Here is a 13,433-nt window from a genome sequence, read left to right as displayed (position 1 = left end):
GATTGAACCTAGGGCCTGTGCACTGAGTTTCCCCAGCAGTTTTTTGAGTTTTTTGTTTGTTTGTTTTGTTTTTTTGGTATCAAGGTCTTGCTCAGTCACTGAGTTGTCCAAGCTGGACTTGTGGTCTTCCTGGCTCAGCTTACTCCTGCTGGTATTACAGGCATGCACCACCATGCCAAGCTTCCCTCTTTTTTTTTAGTTTACTGGGCATTGAACCCAAGCCTTCGCAAGCGAGCTATATTCCTAGCCCTCCTTTTAAAGTTTTTTATTTTTTATGTTAAATTCTTTTATTGGTACATTTTAGGTATACAACACAATTACATTTCTCATTGGGAATTGTACTTTTACATAATGCATCTTGTTTCTTATTTTTTCCCCATTCCTAGCCCTCCCTTCACCCCCTCCACCCTTCCCTATGTACAAAGACTTTATTTCCATTTTTTCCATTTCTCATCATTTTTCCTTTCCCTTCTTTCCTTTCCCCTGCCCCTCCCACTACCCCTACCCCTTTGGACCTTTTCTTCCTATTTTACATTATCGATTATTCATTCCAATCATTGGTACATTTTAGGTATACAATATAATGACATTCATCATTGGAAATTTGCACCTTTACATAGTCTCTCTTGGTTATTTTTCACCCTTGCCCAGCCCTCCCTTCAACCCCTCCATTCCTCCCTATTTACAAAGATTTTGTTCGTATTTTTCCATTTTCTCATATTAATCCCATTCCCTTCTATCCTTTCCCCTATCCCTCCCACTTCCTTCCCCTTTGCCCCTTTTCTTCCTATTTCACATTACCTATTATACATTTAAAGTTTATATTTTGAGATAGGATCTCATTAAGTCACTGTATTTTCCAGTCTGAGATTATAGGCACATACCACCCTAACTGGCTTCCCCTCTTTTGAAAGTATTATGTACACTCAATAGAACATGAAAACACACATTCATACAGCCTATAGTGCCATCACATATACATGATGTACATGTTGTATTGAGCACTGTACTCCTCAGAGATTTTAGTAGGTATGTTCCCTAAAAATTACCAGGTAGTGTGTGCAAAATAAACTCTTTATGATTTCCTTCCCTCCAGTACTTAAGCTTTACTTGAGCCCTGAGCAACTGTGTCATAATGGTTAGTTTTAAGTTTTGTATCACCATACTATTCAGAAATGAAATGTTGTTTTCAATTCCAATATCTTGGTTTTCCCATTTGAGTATGTTATGTGTTTGTATATTTAAAAAGTTGAGCTGGGGTATATAGCTCAGTAAGTGGCATGCCTGAGGCCCTGGGTTCAATTACCAGCACACACTTGAAGTCCAGGGTTTTTTTTGTTTTATCATTACTGTTAGGTGTGAGATCTGCTGTAGGTGTTTTGGATGGGCTTTGTGTTTGAGTCAAGGAAATTCTGTTCTGTTCTAGTTTTCTGAGAGTTTTTATCAGGAGTGGATGTTGAATTTTGTAAGGTGTTTTATGCATCCGTTTATGACTATCGATTATGACCTTTGTTTCTCAATAGATAATTTTATTATTGTTGTTGCCAAGTGTGGTGGATTGAACCCAGGGACTTGAATATACTAGGCAAATGCTCTTGCACTGAATTGCATCCCCAGCCCCACCTTGATTTGTTCAGTTTTGAATTTGCATCTAAACACATGTATCTGATTAGCAGAAATAAATAACAAAGAACTTTTAGAAAGGATTATAGTGTTTGCAGTATAGGAAAGTGAACTAATGAAATTGGGGAGGCGGGATGCTGAACAAGCCAACATTGGAGATAGAAGAATCCATTTGACTGCACTAGTTTTTAGAACAAAATGTGTTGTTTAGAGCTGGAAGCATAAGAGAACCTCTTGGAGGGCCTGTGATCCAGGTTTAGATGCTTCATAGCCAGAAGCAGTGAAGCCAAGAGTGTAGCCTAACCCTGTAGCTGCCTGTGCCAGCCGAAATCCCACCATAGCATCTGCTGTCTCTACCACCAGTCTTGTTTGGTTTTGCACCACCTTGACTCTTGTCAGTCAGTGCTGCATATGTAGGGCCTGTTATTAGAATGTTGTGCTGCTGCTTACCAGTTTTGTATTAGCTAGAGTGCTTTTGATTGTAATTTTAAGAGGTCATCTTGCCTCCTACTAAAAGTAGTAAAACCCAGATGTTCACCTTAGTGTTCTAACCCGAAGGAGCTTCCTTATTCACTGTACTTCAAGGCTACTTCTACATAGGGTTGAAATGCTGCAGCAGTATAATTCCTGGAGCTACCAGTATTTCATGCAAAACCACAAGCAACATTCACATTTTTCACTTCAATGGATGTGTCACAGGGAACTCCTGTGATGCTGTAGGTGAGGACCACAGGAGAAGTGGTCTGCATCAGGAGCACACTCGGGGATGTTCCCATGTGGTAGCCATCTCACCCTGCCACATCACCTCAGTGAAACCATGCTGGTGATGGGCACAGCTGCTTGGAACTTTCAAGACTGGATAAAATCAAACTCAGTTTCTACACGGTCACTTGGCTTTCTTTTCTCTCAGGTTTCCAGGTAAATGCACACCAGAGCCTATTTCTCAAAAGAAGAATAGATGGTAAAGGTCTTAGCTTGCTTAAAAACCTTAGGAAACTGCTGTGACTGTCCTGTCAGGTCTTGATGAACTCTATTAGATGAACACATAGGGTTTAAAAAACAAAACGAAAACTGTTTGCTTTAGCTGCAGATCAGAGCTAGTGGTTGTGCTGTTCTGGTCCTGTAGGGTGATCACATTTGTAGCTACTGTTGGAGTTACCACCCATTTAAGCTTAAAATAATTTTCTTTCTCTAAAATTCATCTGTTTTCTCTTCAGACCAAGCAGGTAAGTTCAGTGGAGATGTGAGAAGAGTTGGCGTTGGCGTGCATCTTATCCAGGTGGCCACAAGCAAAACCCCAGCTGTAAGGAATGTGGGAAATACTGTTTAACTCTGCAGTCCTTACAGTGTGGTAGAAGAGCTTTGTGGAGGGCCGAGGGCTGAGTCACCTCTGTAAAATCTGCTGCCACAGCTCAGGATTATTTTATCCACCATTTATGCCATCATGAAAGTCTGATCTCCTCTTTGCATCTTGGATAGCTAACAGATCCCCCTTTATAAAGGGGCATATTGAATATATTCTTTGATTGCAGAATGGATGTTTATGGAAAACAACAGTAGCAAGCTTAATATTTTTCTCATAGGGAGCACACTTGGCTGTGTGCTTTTTCATAGACTTACCTTTTTGTTTTATTTATAACAAAATTGGTCAAAACAGAGTGGTTTTGAAAAGGATGAGAAATTTGCTGGAAGCCAAAAGACACTTAGTTGTGGCTGTCATCCTTAGAAGTTAAAGTAACTCAGGCTAAAGCCCTTTAAATAGCATTTCTAAAATTGTGCTGGACCCCCACTTGTAGCCCAAGAACTTGAAGTCATGAAATATTATTAGTCATCATGTTTATAATTTTAAATTAAATTGATGAAAAACAATATATTGAATCTCTCACTGAATAGGACTTCTTGTTTGGGGTACCTTTTGGTAAGAATTTTGGTTTTCTCAGAACATTTTTTAAGAATAAATTTTTCTAGGGCTCACTTCGGCAGCACATATACTAAAACTAGAACAAGTTTTTCTACAATCAATCTTCCATATGAATATTTGCCTTAAAAGAAGTGGTGTTAGGGCTGGAGGTTTAGCTCAGTGGCACCAGCAAGCGCAAGGTCCTAAGTTCGATCCCCAGTTCTGCAAAAAAAAAAAAAAGTGGTCTTAAAGGAAAGCACTTTCTATACAACATTGTTTTCATTATTATGTTAATTTTTTCAGCTGCCTTGGAAATCATTGACGAGCATCATTGAATATTATTACATGTGGAAAACTACTGACAGATATGTGCAGCAGGTAATGCTTTCATTTTGTCACCAACATGATTGCATTAATCATGTTTATTTTAATGTTTTTCAGCAATGCTCTAATTTTAAGTTAGTTTGATTTATTTTTTCTAGACTATTTAAACTGCATGATACCATATCTTCAGGATGTTCTGTTTTAGATTGTCATCTTAATATTTCCTCAACTTCAGCGTTTATTTTGATAAATATTTTTCAAAGATGACAGGGAAAGATATCACTAGACAGGCATTATTTTCCTTACATATGACGGGTGCTTCATCTGTTTGTGAGTGTAGTTGATGGGAATTATCAGAGTTGTGGTGCTGCCACAGACATCTTGAGCAAGCCGTTTTTATGAAGTATTGGAAATTGAGACTAATGTCATCAACCTTATACTTTGAGACTTTTTTTAAGGTTTCTTCTGAAACCTTACATGATATTTGTGTGGATAATATTCTGAGTATGTTTGTTTTTATCTTAGTCTTACTAGTTTGATTCTTTCATACTATACTTAAGATTCTTCTCCATGATTATTTAAAAGTGAGGAATCATTTAAATTTTGAGTCCTTCCCAACTGTTCTAAATTCGAGTAACTCAGTTACTTATTTTGAATAATATACTTTGGGGAAAGGCATACTTCCCTAAAATGTCCTCAGTTTTATATTCTTCTTTTTTTTGGTACCAGGGATTGAACTCAGGTCCTTGCACTTGCAGGGCAGGCGCCAGAACCACTGAACTAAATCCCTGGCCCCCAGTTTTATATTCTTACAAGCACATATCAGAACTCATTAAGAAAGGCAAATAGATTTAACACAGACATTATTTTTTTCTAAGTTATGTAGGTTACACAATGGCAGGTATTGGATGTTGAACAAATATATTTTAAGGATCACTTTAGAAGGTAGCAGAATGAGTTGCTTAAGGTCATGAAAAGGGAATAGAAATCTATTGTCCATGGAGCAGTGTCTACTGTCAACACCATATGTAATTGAAAAAGTGCTTATTTGAATCAAGTTGGTTAGAAAAGAAGGTGATGTAGTCTGGAAACTTGGGTTATTCAAATCAAAAAAGTCATCTAATGATAGAAACAGTGACATCAAGGATGGTTAAAAGTATTTGGACAAAATTATTCCCTCAAATTTCAACTCTTTTCTAAAAGTTTCAAGCTGTCCTCGAAATGTTTTGTTTTCTCTGATTGGGAAAATGGAGGCTAGCCTAATGTCTATTTTGTCTTATTTTGGTTTTTTGGTACTGGGGATCGAACTCAGTACCTTGCACTTGCAAGACAGGCGCTGGAACCACTGAGCTAAGTCCCCGGCCTATGTTTTGTCTTATTTTTGGACATTGACCTTATATTATTTTCCTTCCCCGTTTGTTGTTGTGTTAATTAGTGTCTTCTTCCTATTTCTTTCCCTGCATTTGGTTAATTGGTTTCAGTCAACATTTAGTTACTACATCTCTCCTAACATTTAAAAATAAAGGCTTCCTTAATTTTACGTACAAAAACTACAGTCTCTTTCTTGGTTTTAGAATAACTTATCTCTGAATATTTGTCTAAAAGCAAAGATTTTGTGCTTTTTTTCCTTTTCCTGGAAAGGTGAGTAAGAAATAAAGTAGAAACTAAATTTGTAAAAGTGAAAATGGTTAATTCTGAAGGTCTTGTGTGGGACTGTGGGTGTTGCTTAGCAGTAGAGTACACGCTTATTAGTGTGTACAAGGCCCTGTGTTCAATCTCTAGCATGGAAAAAAATATTCCTTTTGTTTACCCATGAAGGAATGGAAAATGGAGCTATTTGTTGCAATGTTTCAAAAATCTATGTGTAAAATATTAATATTTATGGTTCTGTAGCCCGGAATCCTGTGACTTTTCTTACAGGTTACTACAGTTTAAGGATATGCATATGAAAGAAAAGCTTGTTTTACAATAGAAATTTTTGAGTTATGCTTTAATATTTTCTTGTGAATTTTTTAAGACAATGAAGTAACAATAACTAGTAGGCATTGCATGTAAAATATTTCATTCATCTTTTGAATTAGAAACGTCTAAAAGCTGCAGAAGCTGAGAGTAAACTGAAACAAGTATATATCCCAACTTAGTAAGTAATTGAAATCTTTTATAATATTTGATCTGGTCTTAATTCTATCATTACAAAACATGTCACTTTGTTCAGTATCAGACGAATTTGAATTTCTTTGTGTATATTACTTTCTTCCCTACAAAGCACAAGCCTATTTCTTTTATACCACTACATAGATTTTTAGAAAGAAAAAGAAATGAATGAGAGAAACCACAAGCAGATTAACATGAAGCTAGAGATAAAGAATGCCATGTATTATACTTCTATCAGAACTTCAGGAAAAGTGTCAGAAAACTAATCTATGGGATTCACTATATTATTTGAAGCTAATGTGTTTCATAAAGCTAGCAAATTTTGATGTTTCTACATTATAGAATGGGTTTTCTTTAGATAATGTGTGTTGCTATTTTGAGGTGTGTTGTTCACATTATTTGGTTGAAGATTTTACATCGTCTTGGTTCTAATGGTAAATTAGAACCATACTTAGTGTGAATGTTCAATAAGTTATGCATAGGATTCGGTTGTTTTAGGTGCCTAGAGTTCTGTTATTATCCTTTGAGTTTACAAATCATTGTCATATCAAAATGAATGCCAGTTTTCTTTTCATTTGCTATGTTTTAACTGAATGACTATACCCATTTGTTGAGATTTTTAGGGTTTGATCATTCCTTTGTTCAGATAAAATTGTTTATTGAACACCATCTATTTAGTACTATCCTAGAATCTCTTAGGATTAAAGTGAAATTTATTACAAACTTTTATGTGTTGTTTCAAGAGGTTCTTTTTTTCATTCTTAGTTATTTTTTACATACCCTTTTGTTTACTGAATTCTTGTACATTGCATAGTACATGTTTTTATATATAAGAGGGCTTGTGGAAACAACTTGTGATCTTTCATAGTAATTTTTTACCTCTAGGCAGATAACATTTTTGTATGTGTGAGAGAAGGTCTCACTATGTAGTTCAGCCTGGCCTTGAACTCACTATGTAGACCAGGCTGGCTTCGAACTCAAGGCAATCCTCCTGCCTCAGCCTCAGGACTGCTGGGATTACAGGTGTGCACCACCACCCCCAGTTCAGATAACTTGTTTAATTTTTTAAAATATGTAATTTACTTGGTCCATAATTATATCTCTTTTGCATAGTGATTTTTAATTTCTTTTAAATTATGTATTTGACTAATTTATAAAATTGACACTCCCCAAAGAATGTACCATTGGAACTCATGTGTATTAGATTTTCAAAAGCAAACATAACAGCTTTCTTGTACCTCACGGTGCTTCCTCTGTTGAAGGGATAGCACATTTAACCGCCTCCCCCCATACCAGGAATTGAACTCAGAATCTTGAGCTTGCCAGGCAGGCGCAGCGCTACTGAGCTACATCCCTGGCCCCAACATTTAACCATTTTGACCAAATAACCAAAATAATTGTTACTTTACATTGACTTGGTGTCTTGATCTAAATATATAGTCTGTGGGGCAAATGTAAGCTAGCACATTTATGTAAATAAAGTTTTATTGGAATATAGACATACTTGTTCATTTCTGCATTGTCTTGTCTGCTTTAAAGCTATAATGGCAGAATTAAGTGGTTGCCACAGAACTTATATTACCCACAAAGCTTAAAATACTGAGCTCTTTGGCCCCTTACAAAAAAAGGTTTCTAATCTCTGATCTAAGTAATTATTTTTAGAGATCATGACAGTTTCTAATGATACTTTTTAAAAGTTAGGTAAATTATATACATTATTCAAAAATATGCAGCTGAAGGCTGGGGATTTAGCTCAGTGGTTCTACCGCCTGTCTTGCAAGGGCAAGGTCCTGAGTTCGATCCCCAGTACCAAAAAAAGAAAACAAAACAAAAAAAAAATGCAGCTGAGTTACTGAATTGGATAAGGGTCTGAGGTCTTTGAATTTCTAAATTAATTCCGAAACAGAATTTTTTTCTTTTGGTACTAGGGATCGAACTCTGGACCTTGCGCTTGAGAGGCAGACGGTGGCACCACTGAGCTAAATCCCTGGCTAAAATGTTTACAAAATATACTAAATTGTGAATGATTTTCTATTAGTTTTTTGAGCCTGGCAGTCTCCTATATTCCAAGCATTATGTTGAGTACTAGCATAATAAGGTTAATAAGACAGGACTATCAAAAATGAAGTGTTGGATATGGTGGTAACATATACTGTATGTTAAATATATTTGTCTTAAACTCAGACAAAAACTGTGAGCTAGCATTACAAAAGTGAGCTTAATCAGCATATAATAATAATGTTTCAAACCTTAATAAAGTTTTCTGAGGGAGAACAGCAAGAAAAGTGCCTTAGCTGAGTCTTGAATAAATCTATTTATAGACCAATAGAGTATGATGACTAAAACGAATAGCCAAGTATGTGTAATATCATAGGAGCTGTGAGAAAGATGTTTTAAAGAAGGAGGGAAAGAGAGAGGTTAACACTCTCAGATGCTGGTAATAAATAGCTGTATGGAGATGCTGATCGTCTTTAGTGGCCCAGAAGACTTGTTTGAGCCAAGGATGCAGACAATAGAGAAGGAGGGACAGCAATGGGAGAGATGCGTGTGACTGGTCATAAGAGGATGATGTAGGGAAGAGAATCAAGTGGACAAAATCTTGGAGGGCTTAGAAGGTTGGAGTCTGCAGCACAAATGAGGGGTGGGTTGGGTGCCTAGATACAAGGAGGGACAAGTTCATATACTATATCTTTAAAAACTTTTTAATGTTTGTATTACAAATAAATTGTCACAATGACATCCATCATTTGTCCCTTAGATCTAATCTTTACTTGGTTTTATAGAGATAGTTTAAGTGATTCACAAGTGTACATGTAGTATTGACACACTTTTTTTCCTTTTGTTATTATACTTAAGGTCATTAGTTTGTTGAGCATGGTGGCACACACCTATAAGCCCACCTCCTTAGGAGGCTGAGGCAGGAGGATCACAAGTTTAAGGTCAGCCTCAGCAATTTGGCCCAACTGTATCAAAAAAAAAAAAAAAGGCTGGGATATAGTTCAGTGATAGAACACTTACTTGCCTGGCAGGTGTAAGACCTGGGTTCAATTCTGACTTTGGTGGGGTAGAGGGGGGTGAGAAATCTGGTATAGTCAAATAACATTCTAGATTCATTTGAACAACTAAAGTGTTTGCTTTTATTTTTTTTCAGACTGCCCACCTATAAATTTGTATTAGCTGTTTTTCAGCACATATATTTAGCTCTATGTTTAAATATCAGTAGTGTGCATGCATATTTCTGAGAAACTTCTAGCCAATTATGTGACTTCAAGGAGCAGTCATTTCTATATAGTAGAATGTTTTGGCAATTCTGGGAATTGATCCCAAGGAGCCATTAAGCTAGAGATCCACACCTACCCCTTTAAAGTTCTTTTTTTCTTTTTTTTTTGCCTTGAGACAGGGTCTTACTAAGTTGCCTAGGCAGGCCTCAAACTTGTGATCCTTCTGCCTTAGTCTCCTGAGTGAATAGCTGGGATTACAGACATGTGCCTCTATACCTGACATATAATATTTTTTAAAAATTTAAATAAATACTATGTATCCATGGAAAACTTCTCTGCCACTTTTTTATTTTGTACATTTTTAGCTGAAAACTAAGAGAAACACCTTCTGTCTGATTTAATACGTTTTTTTAAAAAAGCAATTTGTCAGGCTTGAGTAGTGGTAGAGTGCTCAGCTAGCATTTGTGAATCCCTGGGTTTAATCCCAGCACTGCAAAAATAAAAAACAAAAAATGTATTGTTTTCAAAATACACTGCTGACACATTAGACAGCCCTGTCTTACAGAATAGGGACTTCAGCGCACATAGAGGTTAAGTGACTACTGGGTGTGGAGGTGGGGCCATCACTTGAGAGTCACAGTAACAGTGTAAAAGGAAATCTTAGGTAAAGTGTTTGTTCTCAGGCCACACCGAATTTACACCCTAGGCTTTGACTGTTAAGTGAAATTGTGGAAAGAGGAAATCCCTGAGCCAACTCTGAGATTCCAGGTGTCTTGATGGTTGTGATATCTCATTGCATGAGGAGCCATGGAAAGACAGAATATCATCTGCCAACAGAGCATAGTCTCCAATTATTCACTCAGCATTTGTTTCTAAATTTGTTAATTAATTTTGCTTACTTTCTATCTAGAAAATAGACATGAAAGGTCCTCTAGAATGAAGCTCCTTGAAGTCATACATTTTTGTTTACTAGACACCAAGTAGATATATGCTGAATAAACTATGCATGCCATGTGCATTTGTGATTGGGTGTAGCTTGTTACATACAGCGAGTTAGCGATGTTTGCAGAATAAGTACCAACATATTTCTGGACTACATGTTTCTGAAGAATTAGTGGTTATGTTGACTTGGTCTCTAGGAAATTTGCATATAAACTTATGATGCCTCCTTTTTCCTTCTAAAAATGATTTTCTTAAAATGAAAAAGCTTAAATCTCAAAATTACTGATATTTCTAATTTTACGTGCTCTTCAATCTTCTTCGTAGAAATCCAAACATATTAGGAGTTGCTGTCATAGGAGTAGGACAGGTGGTCAGGAGCTCTTAAATGCTAACTCGGCTGCAGGGAGAGGCCCTGTGGCTCCCACATGTGTGTTGATGCCTCTCCCTCCAGAGCAGGCAAGGAGGCTGCAGCAGGAACGGAGCAGTGGCTTGCTTTCTGCAATCACATATCACTTTCTTTAGCTCCAAGTTATTTGATCCAAACTGTTATTTTCTTGGGAGAATTTATGATGAGTGGTGAAACCTAGCAACTTGAGAGTCTAAGGGTTAAAGTGCCTTTGGAAACACAAGAGAGATGCTGCTTTTACTGGGACAGGCACAAGAGGCTGGTTGTTACATACCTTGTTTTGTAAACATGAGTGGGTTCACTTTAACACCTTGTTTTTACCAGTTTATGTCTGTTTAGTTAAGGTAAATTAGTAAGGAGATACTGAGCTTTTTGCCTTGTTGTACAAATCTTTTTATCACCTCACTTTACATTTCATTGAAAGCAGCAAACCAAACCCCAACCAAATATCCACCAGCAATGGCAAGCCTGGCACTGTGAATGGAGCAGTGGGGAGCACGTTCCAGCCCCAGAATCCCCTCTTAGGTCGAGCCTGTGAGAGCTGCTATGGTAAGTTTGCTTCAACAGGGCTGCCTTTTCCTTCGGAGTCCTGTCCTGGGCTAAGTGCGAGGACCGGCCCCGAACTGTGGGGTGGGATGGTGAACAGCTTATGGGAACTGTGTGGTCTGTACAGCACCGAGGCTGGCCAGTCTCTTCGGAGTGAGGAGATGCCCATCCCTGCTTCTGCCGGAACAAAGGGCCTTTCTCTGAGAATCGCTCTGTAGACACTGGGGAGAGGCGTTGATTTGCCTTTGATTATTTCTCGGGCTCCATGGTTATTGAGTGTTTGATGGCAGTGTTTGCTAAACTGTGTGCAGAATTGTACTCTATTAGCTTTGCCCAACCCATGGTCCCGTGATACATACCAAGTCCCCTTTTGGAGTTTCTCTGGGTCCTTTGACAAAGGTGCCCCATAATTCTGCAAGAAAGGCCTGTATGTGAATAGACTGCTATTTATAATCCTCAGGACACCAGTTTGGGAGATGCTGCTCTGTGATACTTTCTTTGGCCTCAGGGCCCATTTGTATTTGTCTCTGATGGCAGTATTGTGTTATATGTGCCCTGACTGGTATGTGGAGCTTAAGAAAATGAAATGAAGTGAAGTAGAATGTCTCGGGCAACAGTAGAATCCCTTAATAGGGCATTAGTGACATCATGTATATTTCCTTCCAATCAAGGTGGTTTGGGATTGGAGAAAGAAGGCACCTATTATTTACTGAAAGCCTACTGTGCCCAGTCTGGCTTTCTGCAGCTTTCTGGAGGTAGATGTAGCCTACTTACTGCATCAGCACTAGAAAAGGCTTTTTTTTTTTTTGGTACTGGGGATTGAACTTGGGTTCTTGCGCATGCGCAGCAGGTGGCAAAACCACTAAGATAAATCCCCGGCCCAGAAAAGGGTTTTAATACCAAATCACATAATTCTCTATCAGTGCCCGGTAATGTGTGAGGCAGACAGATCGCTAACTTTGTAGAAATGGGGCATCGGGACATGTCTCACCATTTTCTGCACCATTGGAGCACCAAGGAAAACTAGATTCTTTGAGTGAAGATTTTACATGAATATAGCATTGTGTCTTTGAGTTGGGAATTTTGTATTTTGAAGTTCATGTATATTTAAATGAAAATTAAAAAGAACCCTCCAGACAAATTGTAGTAGTTTAATCATTTTTGAGACAGGATCTTGTTATGGTCCCACGCTGACCTTGTATTCCTGGGCTCAAGCCATTCTCCTGCCTCATCCCCCTAAGTAGTTTGGACTACAGGTATGCACCATCATGACTGATAACCTGTCTTGTTTTTACTTTCAGACCCATTCCCATTTATATGTATTCCTTCAAATAATTATCATCATTCTATGTGTATAACAAGTGGTTTTAATTTTATATTTTTGATCCCAATGTTGTTTGTTAATTTCCATCATTAAGTTTTGTTTGTTTGTTTGTTTTGGTGCCAGGAATCCAACTTGAGACCCTGTGCTTGCCAGGCAGGCACAGTGCCACTGAGTTACATCCCTGGCCCCATCATGAAATATTTTCATATAACACCCACATAAAAATTTTTTTTTTTTGTACCGGGGATTGAACTCGGGTCCTTGCACTTGCACAGCAGGAGGCAAAACCACTGGGCTAAATCCCCAGCCCCCACATAAAAATCTTTTAATGCCCGGGATGTAGCTCAGTGGTTCCACTGCCTGCCTCACAAGCACAAGGTCCTGAGTTCGATCCCTGGTATCCCCCCCCCCAATTTTTTTTAATGATAGAATTTTTTTTTTATCAAATGACATTCATTTTTAAAGTGACGTTATTGTAAATGAAATTTTATGTTTAGAATCCAGAAATAGATCCACAGCTTGTTATTTAGGATTAAAATTTGTCTTTAAAAATATCCTTTAGGCTGGGTTATGGTGGTGTACACCTGTAATCCCAGCACTCAGGAGACTGAGGCAGGAGGATTGCAATGAGTTTGAGGCCAGCCTGGACTACACAGTGAGACCTTGTCTCAAAAAACTTAAAATCATTTTGACTTGTTTTAAATAATAAGAAAGGGGCCGGGGATTTAGCTCAGTGATTTCGCTGTCTGCTGCACAAGCGCAAGGACCCGAGTTCGATCTTCGGCACCCCCCCCAATAAATAAATAAATAAATTTTTAAAAAGAAAGATTTTTTAGGGTTCTATTTATAAGAAAATCTCCCAAAATAACATAACAATGAGTGCATGTATTATTATCAAGTAACTAAAAGGCATTAAATGTAGTGGTCACTGTATTTTCTCAGTCTTTTTAGGGTGAGGAGATATAGGGCTAAGCCAAGGCCTTGCATATGGGA

The 13,433-nt window shown here is 37.8% G+C and overlaps 1 protein-coding gene across 8 annotated transcripts in view; it reads left to right on the top strand.

Moving 5' to 3' along the window:
* Window positions 1–13,433, top strand: part of Mta3 (metastasis associated 1 family member 3) — a 224,026-nt gene that overhangs the window by 180,493 nt on the left and 30,100 nt on the right. For 4 of the 8 annotated variants that reach the window (XM_087215960.1, XM_087215959.1, XM_087215962.1 and 1 more), the window contains 3 exon segments: window positions 3,827–3,901; window positions 5,929–5,987; window positions 10,995–11,119. In XM_087215960.1, the coding sequence (XP_087072086.1) occupies window positions 3,827–3,901; window positions 5,929–5,987; window positions 10,995–11,119 (259 nt within the window). 8 annotated transcript variants of the gene reach the window in all.

This window comes from Heterocephalus glaber, unplaced genomic scaffold (genome assembly GCF_053883595.1).
Source record: "Heterocephalus glaber isolate CG9 unplaced genomic scaffold, H.glaber_assembly_v1.0 deba00001457, whole genome shotgun sequence".
NCBI classification, from domain to species: domain Eukaryota; kingdom Metazoa; phylum Chordata; class Mammalia; order Rodentia; family Bathyergidae; genus Heterocephalus; species Heterocephalus glaber.
Note: the sequence above shows the minus strand (reverse complement) of the source record. Positions and strands in the feature narration are given on the sequence as shown.